This window comes from Octodon degus, unplaced genomic scaffold, assembly GCF_000260255.1.
Source record: "Octodon degus isolate 3935 unplaced genomic scaffold, OctDeg1.0 scaffold00176, whole genome shotgun sequence".
In the NCBI taxonomy this organism is placed as follows: domain Eukaryota; kingdom Metazoa; phylum Chordata; class Mammalia; order Rodentia; family Octodontidae; genus Octodon; species Octodon degus.
The window spans coordinates 3,862,156-3,883,132 of NW_004524752.1; the positions used below are offsets into that span (position 1 = coordinate 3,862,156).

Consider the following 20,977-nt stretch of genomic DNA (forward strand, 5'->3'; position numbering starts at 1 on the left):
TTGATATATGTAGAGGAAAAGCATATATATATATATATATATATATATATATATATACACTCTGAAGCTGTGTGTCCTGCTTTTAAGAGTAGGTCATTAAATCCTCCTGGCAACCCTTTGAGGTACGTTGTTATACCTATTGTAATGGAAGCTGCAGTCAAAATGGATTAAGTAGCTCTCCTGGTGTCTCACAGCATAAGTGATGGAAGCAACTCTAGTCTAGATAGGCTGGCTTGAGAATGTGTCTAGAACCACTTTGTTCTGCTACTTGTTTTTGTTCCTGAGGTGGGAGTTCAGACCTGTATTTATGACACCAAACATTGCTGGTCAGTGCTAAAAGAAAGTGTTTTGTGCATCTGAGACATCATAATAGACTATACCTTCTAAAATATGTATTTAGTGTTTACTGCTAACTGTGTATTAGGGCTGGACTGTGGCTGGATGCTTTTCAATAGGTGTTCCATCTAGACTGAAAGGTGGTGAACCAGCAGCTAAAAGGGCCCCACTGGGTTGCAGTTAGACCAAGTTTACTCATGTACCATGAGCAGTGTGAAACTACAGTCCTTTTACTATCTGAGTATATATTTAAGATGATGCTTGGCCTAGGTGCTTCCTAACCTTGAGGCAGTTTCTTGAGTACTTGAACACAATGAAGTGGTAAATGGGAGACAGAAATGATCCAATTTATTTTTTTCAATGAATTATCAGGGTTATTTTTTATGTATTTAGTACAGGGTCTACAGGGTGTCACTACACAGATCAGACTCGCAGTGATTCTCCTGTTTTCAGCCTCCTGAGTGCTGGGATTACAGGTGCACGCCACCATGCCCAGTCTCAGTTACCATCTCAGCGAACCCCGGGTGTGGGGCTGGCATGGCACGCAGGGGATCGAACCTGGTCCCTGCATCTGCTAAGCAGGCACTTTAATCTGCTGAGCTATCTGGCCAGCCCGATGATCCAATTTAGAAGGGTTAAAGCTGAGGGGATTGGGCCAGGGATATAGGTGAGGGGCACAAGTGCCTGCCTAGCAAGCACAAGGCCCTGAGTTTTGATTCCCAGTACAAACAAAAAAAGGTGAGAGGGTTGAAGAGGGCATTAAATGAGAGGATGTGAGCTTAAAAGACAAGTGTGTTATTCCAGAAGTGCAGAAGAAGGGAAGAACCAAGAAACGGGAAAAAATGGAAGTGTAAAGGGCTGTAAAGGCCCATCTACATGTTACCCTTTCCTCAAAAATGACTTTTCCTGTTAACGCTGAGAATATAGGAGTGAATGTTTTCATGGGTAAGAGCACTGTGCCTTAGAAACCTCTTCAGTAAAATCGTGTTGTGACGCAGCTCAGGTAATACAGCCCCAGAGCAATTGTCAGCCGTGCCCTGCCAGCTCTGGGCGCCAAGATCCTTGCTGTGTCCTCCAGTCCCCTTCAAGATTACCTTGTATTTGAAGTTTTACTAAGTGAACACAGCTACTAAATCTCAGTAAGAAAATAGGCCAAATATGTTTTATTTTATTTTTTTTAATATTTATTTATTTTTATTTATTACATTTATTTATTGTGTGTGTGTGTGGCCAGCTCAGCCCACCAGGGGGCGGGTCTGGCTGGCATGTGGTGCTGGGGATCGAACCGAGGTCCCTGTGCTTTGCCAAGCTTGTTTCAAGTAGGTGCTTTAGACCACTGAGCCATCTCTCCAGCCCCCGAATATGTTTTAAAAAATACAAAATTTTAATCTTTACAAATGGCAATCATGTATATTAAGGCCCCTAATTAAAAATTTTTTTTTCAATCTGCAGAGCAAAACAACACATGATTTTACAGTATCTTCTTGGCTGGGGATGTAGTTCAGTGGCACAGCGCCTGCCTGGTGACAATGAGGCCCTGAGTTTGATTCCCCATATCAAAAAAGAGAATAGGGGGGCCAGGGAGATGGCTCAGTAAGGGCCTGAGTTCAATCCCCAGTTCCACCAAAAAATATAAAAACAGAGAATACTAAAAAAAAAAAAAAAAAAAAAAGACCCCCAATGAAAGCCCCTCTAAAGTGTTTTCCTCTGTGCACTTTTCCCTTCAGCCTAATACTCTGCTGATAGGCTCACAAAGAGAAGGTGCTCAGCTTTCTGGGAATACCTTGAGAACCAGCCCCCCTAGATGGGGAACTCCTCATCCTCCACCAGGCCGGCCGCAGACTTTCTTCTCTCTCCTCTAAAGCAAGACTCCTGCAGCGTCAGGGCCACGCAACCCAAGCCACCCATCTGCCAGTCAGCTCCAGTGCCGATGAGAACCCTGCACGGCTGACCATGGGAACTTATGGTCTTCCTTTGGCTTTTCCAGCTTCTTGGCCCACGTTCTGGAGTGTGTGTCTTTAAGGCACCAAATGATTTTAAGAATTGACTCTGCTTCCGATGTAAGCCTTTTCCTTCATACACTAGTCATGTGTCTGCCACTGCTGGATGCCAACTCCTGACCTGGCAGGTCCCACAGCTGTGTTAGTGGAGCAAGGCAACTTCAGAAGTCTTCACTGAGCCTTCAAGGCAGGAAGTAATTAATTCTCTGGGAAATAGATTTGCATCCCTGGGAAGAAAAGAGCTGTTCCTCCTTGGGAACATACGTCATCATCTTGGCAACTTCATCCAGGACCTCTTCTGAGTACGGGAGCTCCTGGCCTAGGAAAGCATCACGTACGCACAGTCTCACGTGGCGGTACTCCAGTGGCAGGAAAGGGACAAAGAAGTCAATCAGGTTTTCCTTCACAAGACGACTGTGGCCCAAGCCACTCTCTGAAATCAAACCCAAAGTTATATGAACTCTGATGGGCTGAATTCAGCTGAAGTGTTAAGGTGTCCCAGAAGCTAAGGCCTGGGCAAGATGTGACCTCATACGCCAGTCTCGTGGGCTGTCTGCAGCACATGGCAAGAGCCATGCGGCTCTGCACCTGGAGGTGACAAGCACTGCTGTGGTAGCAGGATGTGCAGAGAAGCAGAGAGAGGGGCAGGACTGCCCCTGTGGCTGTGATTGCAGAAAGAGGTAGATGAGCCTACCTTGGCAGGAGGCTGACCCACTCAGTTTATGGGTCTCAGACACCACTGCCTGGTGCTCCAGGCCAGTGCAAACAGTGCTTTCAAAGCATTTTCAGAAAATCTCAGGCTTTCTGTGGGACTTTTATTTTGCCACCCAAACCTGATCATTAAACATGATTATGAGCTGTCCCCAGGATCTCAAGCACCCTGTCCACCTCGCGGCTGTGGCTCTCAGAGGCTTCCATTCTGCCTGGCTGGGAGCCAGCCACTTACCTGTAGACTCCATAATTCCAGCCTGGAGGTGGGGCTCCAAGTGTTCCACTGTAATATCTTCCCGGGCCCATCCAGCCTGAAGCAACTTCAGGACTGCCTCATTGATGACACTGCCTCCAAGGTTACTAAAAGACAAGAGACTGTTGGCAGGTGTCTTTTGATTATTCAAATGGCCACAGAAGCCAACCGCTCCTTGATGCCTGAAAGAATGGAGGCTGAGGGGCTGATCTCCAGCAAGCCGCATCACAACCCAAAGAAGGCACTGCCTGCTCTTCCACCCATCCTCCCTTTCAACACTTAGAAGACTGTGTTCAGGGAGCACAAGGTTCATTCCCTTGAGTTCTGTACATACTTCCATGTGTGCATGAAATTCCAGGACCATGTGGCAAGTACTAATGGAGAAACAACTGAGGTCTAGGCAGACAGCATCAGGGCGGAGCTGGCCTCTGAGCAAATCCACACCAAGTAATGATTGTCAGACCTGGGGAGGTAAGGCTGTGTGTCCCTGGACCAATGCATCACAGGCCATGGGGCCAGGGGCAGAGGAGCGCTGTGTGAGGGGTTGGCCAAGCCTGGGGGAGGAGGCCTCCTGTACCACGTGCATGGGTTTAGCTTGGGGGCCACACAGATCAACTGAAGAGTTGTAAGTGTGGGTTTGTAACCTAATCAGCTTTGTGGCCTAAGACAATCGTTCTTGGGGTACAGAGGCTGATGAGGCATGGAGTGTTTGCAGAAAGCTAGTCCCACAATGTTTGCCAACAGTCTGTGTTTAGAGGTGATGAAGGGAAGGATTAAGAGTTTAGGAAACACCACTGACAGGATGCCACAACTGATGAAAATGGGAAGCGAGAAAAAGGAAGCCAAAAAAAGTGTTTGTGCGAGTTACTTGCTGCTCTGCTAGACAGGAGAAGGCTGGAAATGAGAGCTTGGTTTTATTGCCTGTGAGTATTTTCCACTGCCTGTCACCTCTCTGGGGCGGGGATGTAGTTGGACAGAGGAATTACAGATCCAAAACACAAGAAAGAAGATGGAGAAAGGCGGTAAGGACAAAAGAGGAACCCAGAGACCCACGCTGAGAAGCTGCTGCTGCCCTGCCGCTGTACCCTGCTGTCAGCGGCCATCGTCCCCTAAAGCAAGCTTGGCCCTCCCTCTCCCCACTGCTTTTTGCCCAGGGCCAATAGAATGGGGAGGGCTGATGAAGGACTAGGGAAATCAGGCCTAAAGCTAAGGAGAGGGTCCCCAACACGCCTTTACTCTCTCCTCACAAGTTGCTGCAGCTCTTTGACACCCTTCACTGTAGTAGCCCATTTCTTTGCTCATTTAACATTTGTGTTGGGGGCGGGGAGCTAGGTGTTGGGTTTTCTCCAAGGGGCGGTCAAGCTGGGACTGCCAGATTGCCTCTCCAAGGGCTGCACGGCCTCCTCCCTTAGGCCACAAAGCCAGAGCCAAGCAAGGACAGTCTCCACTCCTGCCTCAGCCTCTGTAGGAAGTTTGCAAGGCAGTTATCTGGGCCACAGCTGCCTGGGTAGGGCAGGTCCACCCTATGCAGCACTCCCTGCAGGAGACAGACGCAGGGAGAGCTTTCCAGCAGAAGGGGCTCACGGGCCACAGGCCACGTCTCCAGGGTAAAGAAGACACTAGTGCAGCTCATCCACCCACCCTAGTGCACAGAGCAGTACCTTTCCCTTTCTTCGCAGGGAACTACCGCCTTTGAGCTGCTTGCAAACAGGAAGCTTACTTCTCCATGAAGCCTGGTGCCCAGCATGGCACTCAGCATCCCCAGTGCCCCACACTAGCTCCAGCTCCAGCTCCCTTCTGAGTTTCCACTCCTGTTTTGTCCCCTAGCTGATCTCTTCCTTCCCCCACCATGGTACAGGCCTCACCTATACCACTTGGGAGCCCTGTCCCTTCCTTGCCCCCTGCCAGCTCTTTAGGGCTCCTGCTGGCACCTGCATGCCACTTTTGGACAGACTTGCCATGCTGGAGCACTTCTGTTCCTTCCATAGCACCAGGGCCACCTGCTGACTGCTACAGGGGCAGAAAGCCCCCGATGGGCCAGTCCTCTCCTCTGGCCTGAGACAGGACGAAGGCCTCTGCAGAACCGGCTGTCACTGATGAGCTTGGCAACAAACTCCAACAGCTAAGTTTTTCCTTGCAGAGGGAAAGAACAGATACAGATTGAATCACAAATCTATTTAAGCCTTACTTTCCTTACTGGAAAAGTGAGGATTACTGGGCTTGGTCAATAAAGAGCAGTCAACAAATGAACACTGAGCATTTTCTGCACACTGAGATAGAAGACCATGAGTTATCTATACTTATAAATTCTTTGCAGTTCTTAGTTATTTCAAAGAAAACAAATTAGTCTTCCTCTCTCAGCTTCAGTAGCTCTGATCTCTGGTCTTTCTACAGGACCTCATTTCCAGAACTTTCTGTACTTGGTAGAAATGGGAAAAAGTACTCAATGTTAGTTTCCTAGTGACCAGATGTAGGCAGCTTAATTCCTCCTGCCAAGACTGGCAACAGGCTCTGGGAATTCCTTACCCACGGCACACTAAACTTCTTCCTCCAACTGCCACCTCCAAAACCAAGCTGTGAAACAGCAAGCCGCTGCTCCTAAAAACTGTTCTAGCTGTTCTTCAGGACACAGGTTCAGAACCCTACGACCAGCCTACAGTGACCTGGACAGCTTGAGGGAGCCAACAGGCCCTGCACAGAGAACCTAGATTAGAAGCCAGATGTGCTGTCAGTAGTTACAGGAGGGACTGAAATTGTCTACCAGCTTCACCTGAACTGCTCTCTGATGATTCCAGCCAAGCATGCCTTTCTCCCCACACCCCAGGCTGCTTAAATCCTTGTGCTACTAACCAATGGGGAGGTCCATGAGCAAATGTCTGTCTGGAGACAGCTGGGTCACATGAGGCAACCACAGCCCAGGTGAGGGCAAGAATTTTCCAGCCTGAGGCACAGAGATCTTCAGCTCCTCAGATGCACATGAAACTGGACTGATCCAGAGGGGGCAGAAACAACAGTGGGAGACCCCGACTGTGGCCACCAGGCTTCATGCATTTGGGAAGGCTGGATTCTGCAGCAGTGGGGCCAGCATCTCAACTCCCGCCCAGAGGGCCCAGGTGGGGCAGCCGTGGGCACGGGCAGACAGTGCAGAACCTGAGGTCGGGACCAACAAGATACTTATGCCGTGTCAGGTGGCTCTTCTCTCTTAAACCCCTTCTGGAGCTTCACCTCAACCTCTGCACCACCCCACATCACTCTCACACCCCTGCACAGCTTTACACACTGGGAAGGACACGGGAATCCCAACTACCAACAATGCTTCCAACCAGTCCAGCCTGTCCTGTCAGCACAGAAACAAGGTCAGCCCTCCACAGCAGGCCAGACAAAATCACCCCGTCCTATCCCCACCAGCTGTACCCTAATCCCCCAGAAAACCCATCTGCAAGTGAGTGCCAACAGAAGTGAGAAGTGAAGGTAGAGTGGGCTGGGGAGGAGCAATGGCTTGACTTCCACTGAGTCTACAAGGAGCTCTGTGAAGCACTCAACATGAACCTTTCGTACAGACAGTCTAAGCCAGGCACTGACATGCACACCTGCAATCCCAGTGCATGGGAGGCTGAGCCAGGAGGACTGCAAGTAGAGACCCCATCTCAAAAACATTAAAACAAGCTGGGTGTAGTGGCACCTGCCTGTAATCCCTGGTCTTGGGAGGTGAAGTTATGAGGACTGTAATAAATTCAAGCTGGGGGGCTGGGGAGATGGCTCACTGGAATAAGTGCTTGCCTGGCAAGCACAAGGGCCTGAGTTCAATCCTCAGTTCTGGGAAAAAAAAAAAAATTCAAGCTGGCCTGGGCTACATATTGAGTTCAAGATCAGTCTATACACAGCGAGACTGTGTCAAAAAAAAAAAAAAGTTAAATTTTAAAATAAGACAAAGAGTTGTCCAAGTTATTTCTAATTTTGCACCCATTTCAAGAGCCTGGGGTACACAGGTACTGCAGGGCAGGTTTGCAAACCCAACTCCAAGTGCTGAGAGGGAGAGTGCTGCTTACTTAACCCTACATGCTGCATGACAGGAATGGAATCCTTCTGATCAGAGGCCTTCCAAGGCTGGGGAGGGACAGCAATGTGGACTCAGTGGGACACTTGCTCTGTCCTCTGACTAGGCCTTCCTTGCAAATTTTCAGGGATGGTTTATACTTGCTTTTCAGCTACGGGGCTGACTTGAAAACAAAACACCTTCCGCAGGGGCCTCTGTGAGAGTGGCGGCTCTCAGAGTGAGTGTTGTTCTGACAGATGACATCTCTCCGCTAGGCCAGTCTGGCCTGAGCTTTGGAGACCCTCAGACGTGCTTGCAGGCAGTCAGGGCAAAAGCAGGGAAAGTCAAGGCAAGTAGCCAGCTCCTTCTCCCCAGCCACCATGTATGTTAGTCTTTCTGGATCTGAAGGGCCTGGCGCTGAGTAGGGAAGCCCTCCATGGCCTGCCTGTGTCCTCTCCAACCCAGCTCTCTTGTTGCTCCTCAGCCCTCACCTGAGAAAGAGAAAGATGCTTCTTGCAAACTTGGTTCTGTGGTCCTCAGTAGCCTGGCGTTCCAAGTGTTGCCCAAGGAGCTCCAGCAGCTCCGGATGCAGCTTCTCAGCCTCATCAAAGATGAGTAGGCTCTGGCTACAGTGCTGCTGCATTCCCTGGATTTGATCCACCAGCTGCTCCTGTGCAGGACACAGAAAGCTAGTGAGTCCTGGGGCACAACCTCGGGCCACAGGGAACAAGCCTGGGGCCTGGGCTTGTGTACCCTGGAACAGGCTTCCCAGGTGATTCTCCCGCACCCTTGGGCCTGGCAGGCCCTGTCAGTGCAGAGGGCAAGGCCCTGGAAGCACATGGGGGGAACCTTCTGGTCCTGGGTACAGGGTCAGTCCAGCATGCTCTCCCCTCTCCAGGATTAAGTCCCATTCTGGAGCTAATTGCCAGCTTGTCCTTCCCAGAGACAGAGTTGGACTTCTCTGTGGGGGTGATGGGCAGGACAGGGCCTAGAGGCAGGCCCAGTGTGCCATGCTCCCTTCTAGGAACAAAGCACCCTCGGGCATAGCATGGGCTGAAATTTCAAGGGACCAAGCTTGCTGAGGGTCTGGTGGGTCATAGCCAGCCTGTGACTTGGGGCTCCTGCAGGGGTGAGCTCCCAGCACAGGCAAAAGTAAACCTCAAGGCTGGGTGTAATTCCAGCATTCAAGAGACTGAAACGTGAGGATCACTGTGAGTTTGAGGCCAGCCTAGGCTATATAAAGAGTTCAAGACCAGACTGAACTACAAAGCAAAATCCTGTCCCAAAAACCCCATAAAGGGTTTGGGAAAATAGCTCAGTGGCACAAGTGTCTGCTTGGCAAGCTCTAGGTCTTGAGTTCGATTCCCAGTACCAAAAAAAAAAACAAAAAAAGAAAAAACAGGGATAGGTGTATAACCCAGGGGAGCAGGGCAGTTGTCTAGCATGCTGGAGGTACTGGGCTTTATCCCCAGCAACACACACACACACACACACACACACACACACACACACACATCCACATGCACAAGTAGAACTGGCAACTTTCTGTCCAATAAAATGACAATGGTATGAAACACCACTGGGAAGTCTGACGTGAAGGGAAGCTCGCCGGAATGCTAACTGATGAGGTTGTGTCCGCCTGGGGAGGTTATGGTCAAGTTTCTGTTTTTCTCCCTCTCACATTTCCTGGGACATTTCACTACTTCCATAATGTAAAAATGAATGCTGACTGGGTCTGCTGCCTGCTCCCTGCCCCCTTGGCTTTTCCCGACCACATGCTGGTAAGGAAGGGCTGGTGTGAGGCTGTCCCCCATCACAGAGGCCCCGCTTGGCCCCGCCTGCCCAGATGGCCTCACCTTGTACAGGTCCACATACTTGGGGTGTGGAAAATGGAACACGGCAATGAACATCTTGACACAGTCACTCTTTAGCCCGTCCCGATACAAGTTCTCTGCCACCATCCGTGCCACAAAGTTCTTGCCTGTGCCAGACCAGCCATGGAATGAGAGTGCCAGGGCCTTGTGTGGCTGGGGCATCTCTAAGTAGCCTTTCACAGCTCTGAAGACCAGCTCTCGGGCTAAATGCTGGCCATGCAGCCGCACACTCAGGTCTGACTCTAAGGCTAGGGGCAGAAAGAAAGGCCTAGTCAGAAGCACGCACAGGCACACTCCCCACTAGGGGAGAGGTCAGCTATTTCATCCTGTTTGTCCTCAGAAGAGGCCAGAGGACAGCCCTTGAAGCAGAAGAGATTCAAGAGCTATTTTGTGAAGAATCTGAGAAATCAAGATTGAACTCATAGCGAGAACGGACCCACCCTCTGACGCCATGCCACATTGGGCAGCACCAGTGAGCTTGGAGGAGGAACCCCACCCCACTCTGAGGCTTCCTATCCTTAGTTTCAGTTCTCCTTAAGTGTTTCTTGTAAAAGTCCCAGCTTCTCACTTCTATTTTAATCCAGCAAACACTTGAACAGAGCAGCCGCTGTGGGCCAGGTCCTCTGCTAGGCCTTGCGACCTTTCAGCGATGAGGCTACAGGATTTAGGGACAGGGAGGTGTGCGGCCAGCTGGCAGGGGGAGTGAACGCTTGGGGCTCAGGACCAACTGGCCTGGCCCTTGAGCCGGCCCGGTGGGGGTGGACCCTGGAGCCTTGGCAAGGCAAGATCCACTGTGAATCACTGCGAGTGTCACATGCTGCTTTAAAACTACCAGAGAAAAATCCTTGCTGCTATTTCCTTGTACTGAGGACTATGTGGTTTCGTATTTAATCCTCACAATAATTCTATAAAGCAGAGGAAACAGACTTAGAAAGGACTGCCCAAGGTGTGGCAGCTATGCTTGTAAGAGGTGAGACTAGGGACTCACACAGGGATTTCTGATGCCTGCTCAGCCACAGCAGGCTGGGTATTTGGAGACAGTGAGTATGTTGCAGATGGGGGGTGGGGACAGGGGCGGATTGCTAGTTGCCTACTTAGCGTCTTATCCCAAGTTGGCAGAAACCCCAATTCAGACTTCCTGACCTGTGTGGAGTCTGAGAGAGGGCCCTGTGGTAGACAGTCACTGGCACTTCCTCCATTTGAATGACCAAAATATAGGGTGGGCCTCATTTATGAAGATTAAAAAACTGGGATTAGGGGACTTCAGGAGAATAAACTTCTGGGGATAACAGGAAACATTCACAGAGCACTAACCTACTGGTCTTTTATCAGATTCAGTTCTGCAATTGAGGCTGAGAGTTAAAATACAAATTAGGTACAATAGGGACCTAATTTAAATGCACAGAGGAGGGAGGTTGATCAGCAGTCAGTCATAAACAGTTGGCCTTGAGGGGGAGAATTCACAGTATACGGGGTGGGAGGGCAATCTGCAAGCCATCTGGTGGTTAATGTTACCTAGTTTTTTTATCAGGAATAATCTACTCCTCTGAGGGTGAGAAGCCACTGAGGCACCCCTGCCGATTCAAGATAAACTAGGAAACCCATGTTGCTTTCAGACCTTTGTTGGCTAAAGGTTAATCACATCCCATCATTTTTAGTCAGTTCCTTCACTGATAGTCTTACTCACTGTCTGAAAGTTCGCTCATTCTGTTCAGAGACAAAGTGCTCTGGGCCTGACTCTTCTGAAGGGTCATAAAATATGCTGGATTATGTATGAGTCAATCCCTAAAAACTTTTAATACGGTGCCTGGTACATAGAAAATATAATATCAGTAGTTACTAACTTTTGGGGGGTGGGGTTGCTAGGAATCACATTCAGGTCCCTTATAGTGATCTACATCCCAGTCCTACTCTTGTGAAATTTTGAGATAGAGTTCTTGCTAAATCACTGAGTTGCCTGGAATGGTTTTAAATTTCCAGTCTTCTTGTCTCAGCCTCACAGTGCTGGGATTATAGGTGTGTACCACCACACCTGGCAATATTAACCATTCTTTTTTTTTTTACCCCTTGGACCCACTCCCAGGGAAGACAGGAGGGCATGGAGTGGGGTAGCAAATGAGCCAAGGAAAAACTTCAGTACCTAAATACCTGGCAGTGATCCCTCCTCTTAGCTGGGTGTGACATTTCAGGGAAATTCTCCTGAATTTCAAGGAGCTCTGAGTCATCAAACTAAATGTGAAAGAGGGCTTCGCAGCCCTGATTCAAATATCATGGTGCTCCTTTGAGAGCCACAGGGGAGGGCTCAGGTAGAGAAGTGTTGTGGCCTCTGTTCCTAGGTGGGAGAATGCAGTGACACCTCTGATGACGCCATTAATGCTGGTGTCACTCTGTTCCCACTGTTGAAGGGTGGATCTCTGGAGAACCTAATAGTTTTCTCAAAGATCCTCAAGCAACTGCAGACCTGACCACAGTCTTACTGTGGCAATTGCCACACGGCGGGAGGCTGGGCAAGAGGCCCAGTTGTCACTCGTACCCTGCCATTTCCCTGCAGTCAGTCTCCTCCTCTTCCCCTGATCTCCAGCCCCTAGACATGTGCCGGGTCCAACCTGAAAAGTTGTTGGAGATCCTGCAGTCGCCACCATTGCAGCAGTCCTGGAAGCTGCAGTACCACGTGGTCAGGATATCCAGGGACCTCTGGCCCCACTGGGTAAGGGTCTGGCCTGGAAAAAGAGGAGCTATGAGGCACAGCCAAGACTCTGTTAGCTCACTAGTGAGGTGACAACCAAACTCACTTGGGTCGCAACTCCCACCCCAGGCTCTGCCTACTGCATGAGTTCAAGCACTGCTGCCACAAGCACCAGAGGGGGACCTGGGAGTGGGGGAAGTCACCAGCTTCGTCCAAGCAAACCCTCCTTAGGGTCATCAAAGTTAGGGAGAAGCACCCCAGACACTTCAGCACTTTCTGATTCGCTGAGGCCACAGCCTTGGGCCACAGCCTGGGCAGAACAGAGGCTGGGCCGAGGAAGCGCTGCTGTGAGGCAGAAGGGCGGCTCTTACCCAGGCGGCTGGCCGCAGCCTGGCCATCCTCCTCACAATCGTCGGGCCACATCTGGCAGCTCAAGAGCGCCCAGTACCGCCAGGAGTGGGCACCGGCCGTACTCAGCCGTTCCCTCAGGCGCTGGAGGCCCGGCCAGCCCCAGGCCGAACCCGCCTCATCGGCACCCTCTCTCCGCCTTTCTGCACCACAGTGCCCCGGCAGGCCCAGGAGCAGCAGAAGGAACGGGAGACTGAGCTCTAGCGTGCTCATGGCTGAGACCCCTCGTCCGCAGGAAGCTCAGGCTCAGGCTCCGGGTTCTGGGAGGGCGGGGCGAGAGTCAGAGGTGGGCGAGGACATTGATTGGTTGTCGCCATGGTGACTGGCGGGTCACTTGGGTGTGTCCTGTCTGTAGCCCGCCCACTGGCTACCCGAGACCAGGATGAGGAATAGAAACTTAGGCTGTGTGCTAGGACTCATCTGGAGGCAAAAGTCATTCCCTCCAGCCTCCCTCCACCGGCCTTTTTAGAAGCAGTCTATTTTGGGGCAAGCTTAGAGTTGTAAAGAAGGTGATATCTTGCCTTGAAACGCCACTGTTAAATCACGCTATCACTAGCCGTACCTCTGGTGGCCCATCTGAGGCTTACCAAATAAGGCCGCTGGTTCGCCTCCTGCCCTAGGTCAGCAGGCCAGCTTCCTGCCAGCCTATGAGAGGAAGCTGCCTATGCCACTTCAGTCCGGTGCATTATGCTGGGAGAGGAGTTAGCCGAGCGGAGGCCTGGAGTCTGCAGAGACGTGCAAACAGCAACAGGGAACCGGTAGGCTTCCACAAAAAGCAAGATGCTGATGGTTTCCAGTCTGCAGACATTTGGGTTTTGTATATCCTCACAGTCATGGGGAAATCATAAGGTCTCTTGTCAATGTAATTCTCAGAGAGAGAGAGAGAGAGAGAGAGAGAGAGAGAGAGAGAGAGAGAGAGAGCGCCTAAGTACAGTGGTGTGAAACAAGAACATTCTTGTGACTAAGCAGCCCAAGAGATACTACTTGAGGGTCTTTTTCCTAGGCTTCCTTAGCGTGGAGCATAGACCAAGGTTGAACAAGGTCGACCTCATAAAAGCTTACTGCATTTTTCCAAAACCAACCAAGTCATCAAAGTCAGTGATCTATGAGCCTAGGTGCTAGCCCTGTCCTAGTTGGAAACTGCTGAGAAGATCCGGGGAGCTGATCAATGTCTTTTGGGCTCAGGCTCTGCAGACAAAAGATGAATCCTAGCACCACACCTCACGACCAACATTACAGGCAAAGTGCTTCCCCTGCCCACCCCACACTCCAGACCAGGGTGGCTGTCCTTAGCAGACAGCCAAATTTCTCCCTCCTTTCATTCAAACAGCCTCCAAACCACAGAAGCACCTTTGTTAGGACAGAGTTAAGCTGAAAAGTAATGCTATACGTACAGATCATGTCTTAGACTGGTGGTGCCAAAAGTGAATCCAAACCTTTCATGGAGCAGCTATCACACAGGACATTACTTACAGTTGAGCTGGTGGACTCCTTTGGAGAACACACAACTATGAACACACTGCCGTGGCTAGGAGTCAGTGTCTCCCCGACTCCCAAGGCTCATGCCAGAGCTCACCCTCATCACCAGTGAAAGCTGAAGAGGTGAGACCTAGCGTGAGGCTTTGGGTCAGCGCCACAGAGAGGACAGAGATGTGTTCTCTTCTTTTGAGCCCTGACTGCGAGGTAAGCCGTGAGTGATATCTGCTCTGGCCCACACTCCCACCAGGAAGTCCTGCATCCCACCCCATCCCTACCTCCTGGGAGAGGCCTCCAAACAAGGGGTCCACCTGATCATGACCAGAACCTCCAAAACTGTGGAAAAAAGGACATCTACTCCTTTATTATTATCTCCTATTACAGCAACAGAAAGCCAACACACCATGTGCTTATCTGAAAATTGAGAACATTAACCCACTTACCAAATTTTCTTTGAGCCTAAGTGGCAGTCCAGCATAGCAATAGCATGGGCCCTGCCAGTTTCTGCTTGTGGGGCTTTCGGTATTACCAAATTGACCCATGCCTTGATTCCCCATCTACTAAATAGTTGCTTTATGAAAAGTGGCCTGAGTATATCCTAAACACATTAACTTTTATTTTCATATGTTTAGATAATACATAAAACAGCCTATTGGAGGAGAGTTGGATGGGTTAATACTGCATTCACTGGAATTTATGGTGATATACTTACAAGTAATGGGATGAGATACAGTTCACTGGCACAGCACCTGCCTGGCATGCTTGAGTTTCCAGGCTCAATCCCAGCACTAGCTCCAAAATTACTAGTAATAGGTTATAAAATCAATCCAGGTTTTAAGACTGTGGAAATTGGGCCCGGGAGATAGCTCAGTAGAATAAGCATTTGCCTGGCAAGCGCAAGGGCCTGAGTTCAATCTCTGTTTCCGAGAAAAAAAAAAAAAAAAGACTCTGGAAAATATGTTTTGGTTTAAATTTAGAATTTTATGCTGAGTAAAAATTTTATGCTGGGAAGTTGTTGAACCAAACTGATTTCAAGATTTTTTTTTCCCCTAAAAGAAAATAAACTTTTTTGTCAGCCCACAGGAAAACAACAAATTGAAATACTGGTTTCTAAGTAATCTCTTGGGTATTTCAGTAAATCACTACTTCATTCACAGGACTTTGCTAATGGCTATAAACGCATAACAGCTAGATCCCATGGATGATGAGGACATCTAGAGGCTATTGTGAAACCTGCAGGCAGCTATATTCCTCACCTAGCACCAGTGTGGTCCAGGGACCTGTGGCAGAGGCACTGCCTCAAGTTTCCCAGGAACGCAGAATTTCAGACTCCAGACCTACTGAACCAAAATGTGCACTTTAGCAAGATCTCCTAAGAGAAAATGGGCACACAATACCTTTATTAAGGTCACCTGAATGAAATCTGGCTTTATAAAACACATCTCCCCAAACCTACTGAAGGCAGGGAGTACCATCTGCCTTGTAAACAATCTTTGGGTACAAATCAATTCTGTATCCTAAATCACCTTGAGATGTAAAAAATACACTCTGAAAGCATACAAACCTCACACCTCATGTATTCGCCTGTAGCTCCTTTGTTTAGCATATACACTACACAGTGCTGAGGCATCAGGGTGCAGAGACTGTGTTCTTGAGACAGGGCACACCCAGGGTCCTGATGAAGATGTGACAGCCCTGAAGAGGCATTCCCAGTAACCCGGGCACCAGAAGCAGTACAGGCCAAGGCTCTGCATCTCAGCACATGACTCTGCATGTGTGGAATCGTGTTCTACACACAGCCCGGGTCACATCTGGACAAATCTCCTTCTTTGATGTAGGTGCTGCCTCTTCCACCCCCATGATTCTTGCCTTATCTCCAAGGTGAGTACTTTACAGTCTTCCTGAAGCATCAGGTGCCTCACAAGCAGGACCAGAGGCTCTGGGGGAAGGGGCAGTCACTGCCACCTTGGTAGCATGCACAGCCCATACAACACCCAAATGTCTACCAAAGACCAAACATCTTGAATATTGTGGCTCTATCCCATTTTCCTTGAGGGTTTCTTTTACCTTACAGAATGCTACCAATGGAAAACCAGTGCTTGTGATCAGTGTCTAATTGACAGTGATGGCTGCCAAAAAAGTTTTATGGGTTCACAGAGCAGGTAAAATCACCCAGGAACAGAACCTCCTTCCCCCACTCCAGCTAGCAAGTGAATCCTGCAGCCTATCCTTCAGAAGAATCTGTATGTGGTGAGTCAGGGAGGAACACATGTTTCATCCTCCCACATATATTCAAGTACAAATGACAAAAACTGGCAAATACTCTGAAAATCAAGTAAAAATGTTAAGAACTCTGCTTGGTTGTCTAAGGCTTATGATGCTAGATTTCCAGTTCACAAGTTAAAAATCAGGATGTTCTAAGAATTCTAATCAGGGCAGCTGGCCTTCTTTTCTTACCTAAACTGTATAGTGTCACACCAACAAAGTCTTTAAGATTGGTAATTCCTGGTCAGGTGTGATGGTGCATGCCTGTACTCCCAGCACTCAGGAGGCTGAGGCAGGAGGACTGCTGCAAGTTCAAGGCCAGCCGACCTGCACAGCAAGACCTTATCTCAAAAAGACCAAAAAAATAAAAACCAAAACCAAACAAACACCGCCCCCCAAAAAAAAACCCCAACAAACTAAAAGCCCAGGGATATAACTCAGCAGCATAGCACTTGCCTTGAGTTTGATTCCTACTAAAAAAAAAAAAAAGAAAGAAAAAGAAAAGAAAAAAGATGTGTAATTCTTTATCTCTACAGTGCTACATGAGTGGAGTTAACTACTACATACACAAAGCAACAAAGAATGACCCCAGGGAAAGCTATGGTACAGTTACAGCCTTGAATGGACCTTTTTTGAAGACTGGTGAGGCAATCTGAAGGCCTTACCTGTTAGATGCTATGAAGCCATCCCATGGAAGTTTAAGTGGGAACAAAAGAGGTAACCTCCTTCTGTCCCCTATAAAACAAGGAAATTGGAATAGAAAACACTGGAAAAATCCTGAAAGGGAGGGAGGAAGATTAATAGACAAAGATGGTATCTCCATATTTATTAAAATCTTTATTTTTTTCAGAACCGGAATTCATGGAACACATTAGAAATTGGGGTGTGTCTTATTTGGTGCCTTTCCAAGACCCTCTACTTGTGTGACAGCTCTGAGAGGAAATCCTTGGCAACCAAACGAGGGCAGTGATTTCCATCCCTCCCTTTAAGCAAATAAATTAGCTCCCCACCACGTCATTCCCAGTTTCCCCATTTTGTGAGGAACACCTTGGTTCCAAAGTATTTGTGACAGTATGGTACCCAGTTTTTACTCACCACCCAGACGTAAGGGATGAAAGGAGCCAAGCAGCCTCTCCTCCAGAGCAAGTTTCACGGAGTCAGGCTCAGGCCCACCTGGCTCAGCAGAGCCACTCAGAAGGTGTTTTTTATCTTTATGTTACTTACAGTCCACTCAGAGAGACTGAAGAGAACTTTTAACAGCTTCAAGTACCTCTGCAATGTCAGTGTTTCCTTGTGTCAAAATAAATACATTTTCCTTAGTAGAACACACAGCCACCTTTACCAGTACGTACAGCTTCACCCACACTTCCTAAAGCCTGAGCTCACAGGAGAACTCGTCCAGGAAACTGAGGAGGCTGCTCTACCTCCCCAGAGAGGAGACAGGCAGGGTTGTGTGGGGAGGCTGAGGAAGTCGGTGTATGGGGGAGAAATCCAGAGTGTTTATTTTAAAGAAAAGACAGATTTCTTTGGAAGAGAGTGCGTGCCCAGGTGAAACTGAAAAACTGCCATGTACAGGATTCAACTTTCCCAAAATAATAATTAATATGCAAATAAATATACCTGAATTTCTCCATTTTCTTCCTAAATTTGACATACTAGCCCTGAGTGTAAACAGGGAGAAATGCCTTAAAATATATTGAACAATACTCTGAGCAAATTAAATCATATCAATTTGTTCAGCATAGAACAGAATTTATACCCTTCTCCCCAAACGTAATGTAGCCTCATTTAAAAAGTTTTAAACAAAATCTCTATACCCAGTATTCTATATCCAAACTTCAAAATACACATTTTGGAGAAGTGGAAGGAGCACAGCAAATGACAATCACTTCTGATTTTCCTGCTTTTATAGTATGAAAATGTATCCATATCCACCTAGACGTTCAGCTGTCAGACCCAAGTTAGAGCTAATCAAAAACCCTTCATTGACTTGGTTATAACAACCTGAGCTAGTTTCTAATAAACTAAACTAAAAGGCCAGCATTAAAAAAACTTTTTAAAAGTATCTCTTTTTTTTTTTTTCCACACAGAACTTAGTGTTTTTGAATTTTAGAGCTGTAAGCTTATGGTTGGTTTTCTTCAAGATTCATCATACTTTTAAAAATTTAACCTAACCCTAGTTTAAAAGATAAATGTATATTTTGTGTTATGTCTAAATTTAACCACTGTGAATCTGAATACCTTTTAAGATCCTGAGTCTGAAAGTAGTAAGGAAAAGAATGAAATGATATATTTTTACAAAAGCTTTGAAGCAAGGAGGAAATGCTTCTCAAATAGTTATTCTGTTTATTTTTTTGCCCAGGCTAGCCTCAAACTCAACTTCGTAAGTGCTGGGATTACAGATGTGTGCCACCATGCCTGGATAGGACCCTTTTTAAAATCAGTTATTCTTGTGTCCACCATAAAATGTATATAAAAATTACAATGATTGTTTAATTTTATGGTATTTTAAAGTACTTACAAGTTCCTCGGTTATCTTTCTGTGCCAGAAAATTGAGGCATTAATCGGAAAGCTGTTTTTGAAAGGGTAGAGGTCAAGGTGACTAGCATTAAACTTGTTCAACCACATTATTTAAGAATTGGTCTCTAATAACAGAAGTACAAAGCCGAAATGGCCTCTGGATAAGAGGCAGGAGGGACACACACAGCTCTGGGCACAGGCCACTAGGCAGTCCTGGCTTGTCCCCTCCAGCCCTGTCTACATGTCAGGATTATCTTCCCAGAACACAGTACTAAGCCTATGTTTTAGCAACAGGAATTTGACAGTGTTAAGCAGAGAGAGAACTCCAAATGAGATTGATACAATTAGGATCTGACATAAATCAAAATCTTAAGGCTTCTTCTGGCCAGCCCCTAACTTCAAGGCTCAGAAGACTTAATGTCTTTGATTCCAGTCTTCTGCATGGCTCAAATCATAAACTCAGTTTACCAGCTAGCAAGGAATATAGTCTCCTGTGGCCTAACTGCCCATTCTTATAATAAAAGCAAAAGCAGTCGGTCATTGATCTCCTACGAATGGCATCTTCAGTGACCAATACCTTAGAAACAGAAGTGGAAATTCATTTCAGAAGAGAAAGAACGATGGCAGAGAACACAGGCAACCTGACTATCATTCAAGGTATCATTTCAGTCTGCTTTGTTAATTTAGAAAGGATTTAACTGCTTTAAGCGAAAGGGGAAATCAGTCTTCATAAGAAAATCATGCTTGGTTTGTAAAAATCTTTTCTCTAGAGACAATGTTTTGGTTAATTTGGACACAACTGTGAGAATGCAGATCTTCCTTACACGAAAAGTCATGTTTGCTTTTCAGAGACCTCAGAACCTAATCACAGGGGAGTCAGCCCTCTGTTCATTCAGTCACCTCCCAATTCCGGTTCTATTCAGTGTCCCTCCTCTAAGATCACAAAACCACACAACACAACTGCTTAACAGCTTGAGTATCTTCCTGCTTTTGCCCTTCCCACCAATTCTATCTTACAAACGTATTCCCCTCCAAGAGAGCATTCTATTTTGACTTAACAGAATGCAAAGTTTTATTTGCCACCATTCTAGGTAGCAGTAAGCTTTCCAATTAGAATAGTGCTGGTTAAAAAACAAAAACAAATACAAAAAAAGACAATAAATTGTAAAGCGTTTCCACAAAATCCACAAGTGTGGAGAAAAGACTGTAGAGTTCACCTCAAAACAGTCTGGAAGCAATCGCAGCATTCACCTATTCAAGTGCCACATCTCTGTCCTTTGGCATGAGAATTAAATCTGACCAATGCTCATACCCATTGCTGAAATAGGCTACTACTGAGGAAATCAGAAGGTGGATCTGCAGGAATATCTCACTCTGAAAAATGTCTTTGCCTCAGTTTCTAGAAAATCCCAAAGATACCCAAGGCCACCTTGCCCTCTACTCCCCAAATTTGCTGCTGGCAACTTCCAAAGCCATCTGATACCATTTGGAATTGATTGTGCTGTTTCTCTACCTTTGTAAAAATAAGTTTCACTTATTCTGTGTTGAGAATTACAAGTGGGAAAGAGGCATCCTGTCTTCCACTAGCACAGTGTCCATCCCAAACTGGTCAGTGCACTGCTTCACGGTGGCCAGGACATTCAGCAGTCGCTGGTCCACAGCGTCCAGGTGAGGATCGGAGAGCACAGGGGAGATGGGGTCATGGGCCATGGCAGATTTTAAGGCAGACTTTAGCACTCCATTCTTTAGGTAGTTCAGTCTGTTCCAAGTGGAAACCCGAATGCTGGAAGAAAAAGTTTTAGTATAAATTACATAGAAGCTCTTATCAAATGGAGTTCAAAACTTGCTGGGCAGGCAAAACTTTAAAATTTTTTTGGCAATACTGAGGATTGAACCTAGGGCTTTCACACCTATTTATTTACTTATTTATTTTTTGGGGGGAGGTGAATGGGGCAGTGTCTCCCAATGTAGTATAGGCTGGCCTTGAACTCACTCACATAGCCCAGGCTAGCCTCAAACTCACAGGAATCCTCCACCTCAGTCTCCCAAGTAGTGGGATTGCAAGGATGTACCACCAGACCTGACCACATTTCCTTTTTTTAAATTTTAATTTTTTTATTTTTTTGCAGTACTGGGGATTGAACTCAGAATCCTGCGCTGGCTTGGCAAGTGCTTATTCTACTGAGCTATCTCCCTGGCTCCCACTGAGTCCTTTTTAAAATTTTATTTTGAGACAGGATCTCACCAAGTCACTAATTAATCAGAGGTATATACAAAGCCTCACATACTCCAAAAGCTGTAGGGAAACAGACTATGTGCACAAAATTGGAATGACTATGGGATAACAATACACTACAAGGTTGTTCTTTACATATTACATATAATTTTAATTCCTTAATGTTTCTGATTTT

General features: G+C 47.4%; 2 protein-coding genes across 3 annotated transcripts in view; both read right to left on the reverse strand.

Moving 5' to 3' along the window:
- Nucleotides 1-1,966: 1,966 nt before the first annotated feature.
- Tor3a (torsin family 3 member A) lies at nt 1,967-12,563 on the reverse strand. 2 transcript variants are annotated; one of them, XM_004643469.2, is made up of 6 exons: nt 12,268-12,563; nt 11,817-11,930; nt 9,193-9,458; nt 7,828-8,006; nt 3,283-3,407; nt 1,967-2,769 (listed from the first exon to the last, which is right to left on the reverse strand). In XM_004643469.2, the coding sequence occupies exons 1-6, from the start codon at nt 12,515-12,517 to the stop codon at nt 2,519-2,521; spliced, it is 1,185 nt and encodes a 394-aa protein (XP_004643526.1). In that variant the 5' UTR covers nt 12,518-12,563; the 3' UTR covers nt 1,967-2,518. The 2 variants fall into 2 exon arrangements, with proteins under 2 accessions (XP_004643526.1, XP_023559390.1); XM_023703622.1 differs by having other exon boundaries at nt 3,283-3,422.
- A 7,063-nt stretch (nt 12,564-19,626) lies between these two features.
- Nucleotides 19,627-20,977, reverse strand: part of Fam20b (FAM20B, glycosaminoglycan xylosylkinase) — a 42,869-nt gene continuing 41,518 nt past the window's right edge. Inside the window, exon 8 of the mRNA XM_004643448.2 lies at nt 19,627-20,349. Coding sequence (XP_004643505.1) covers nt 20,118-20,349 — 232 coding nt within the window. The 3' untranslated portion in view covers nt 19,627-20,117. The remainder of the gene's footprint in view (nt 20,350-20,977) is intronic.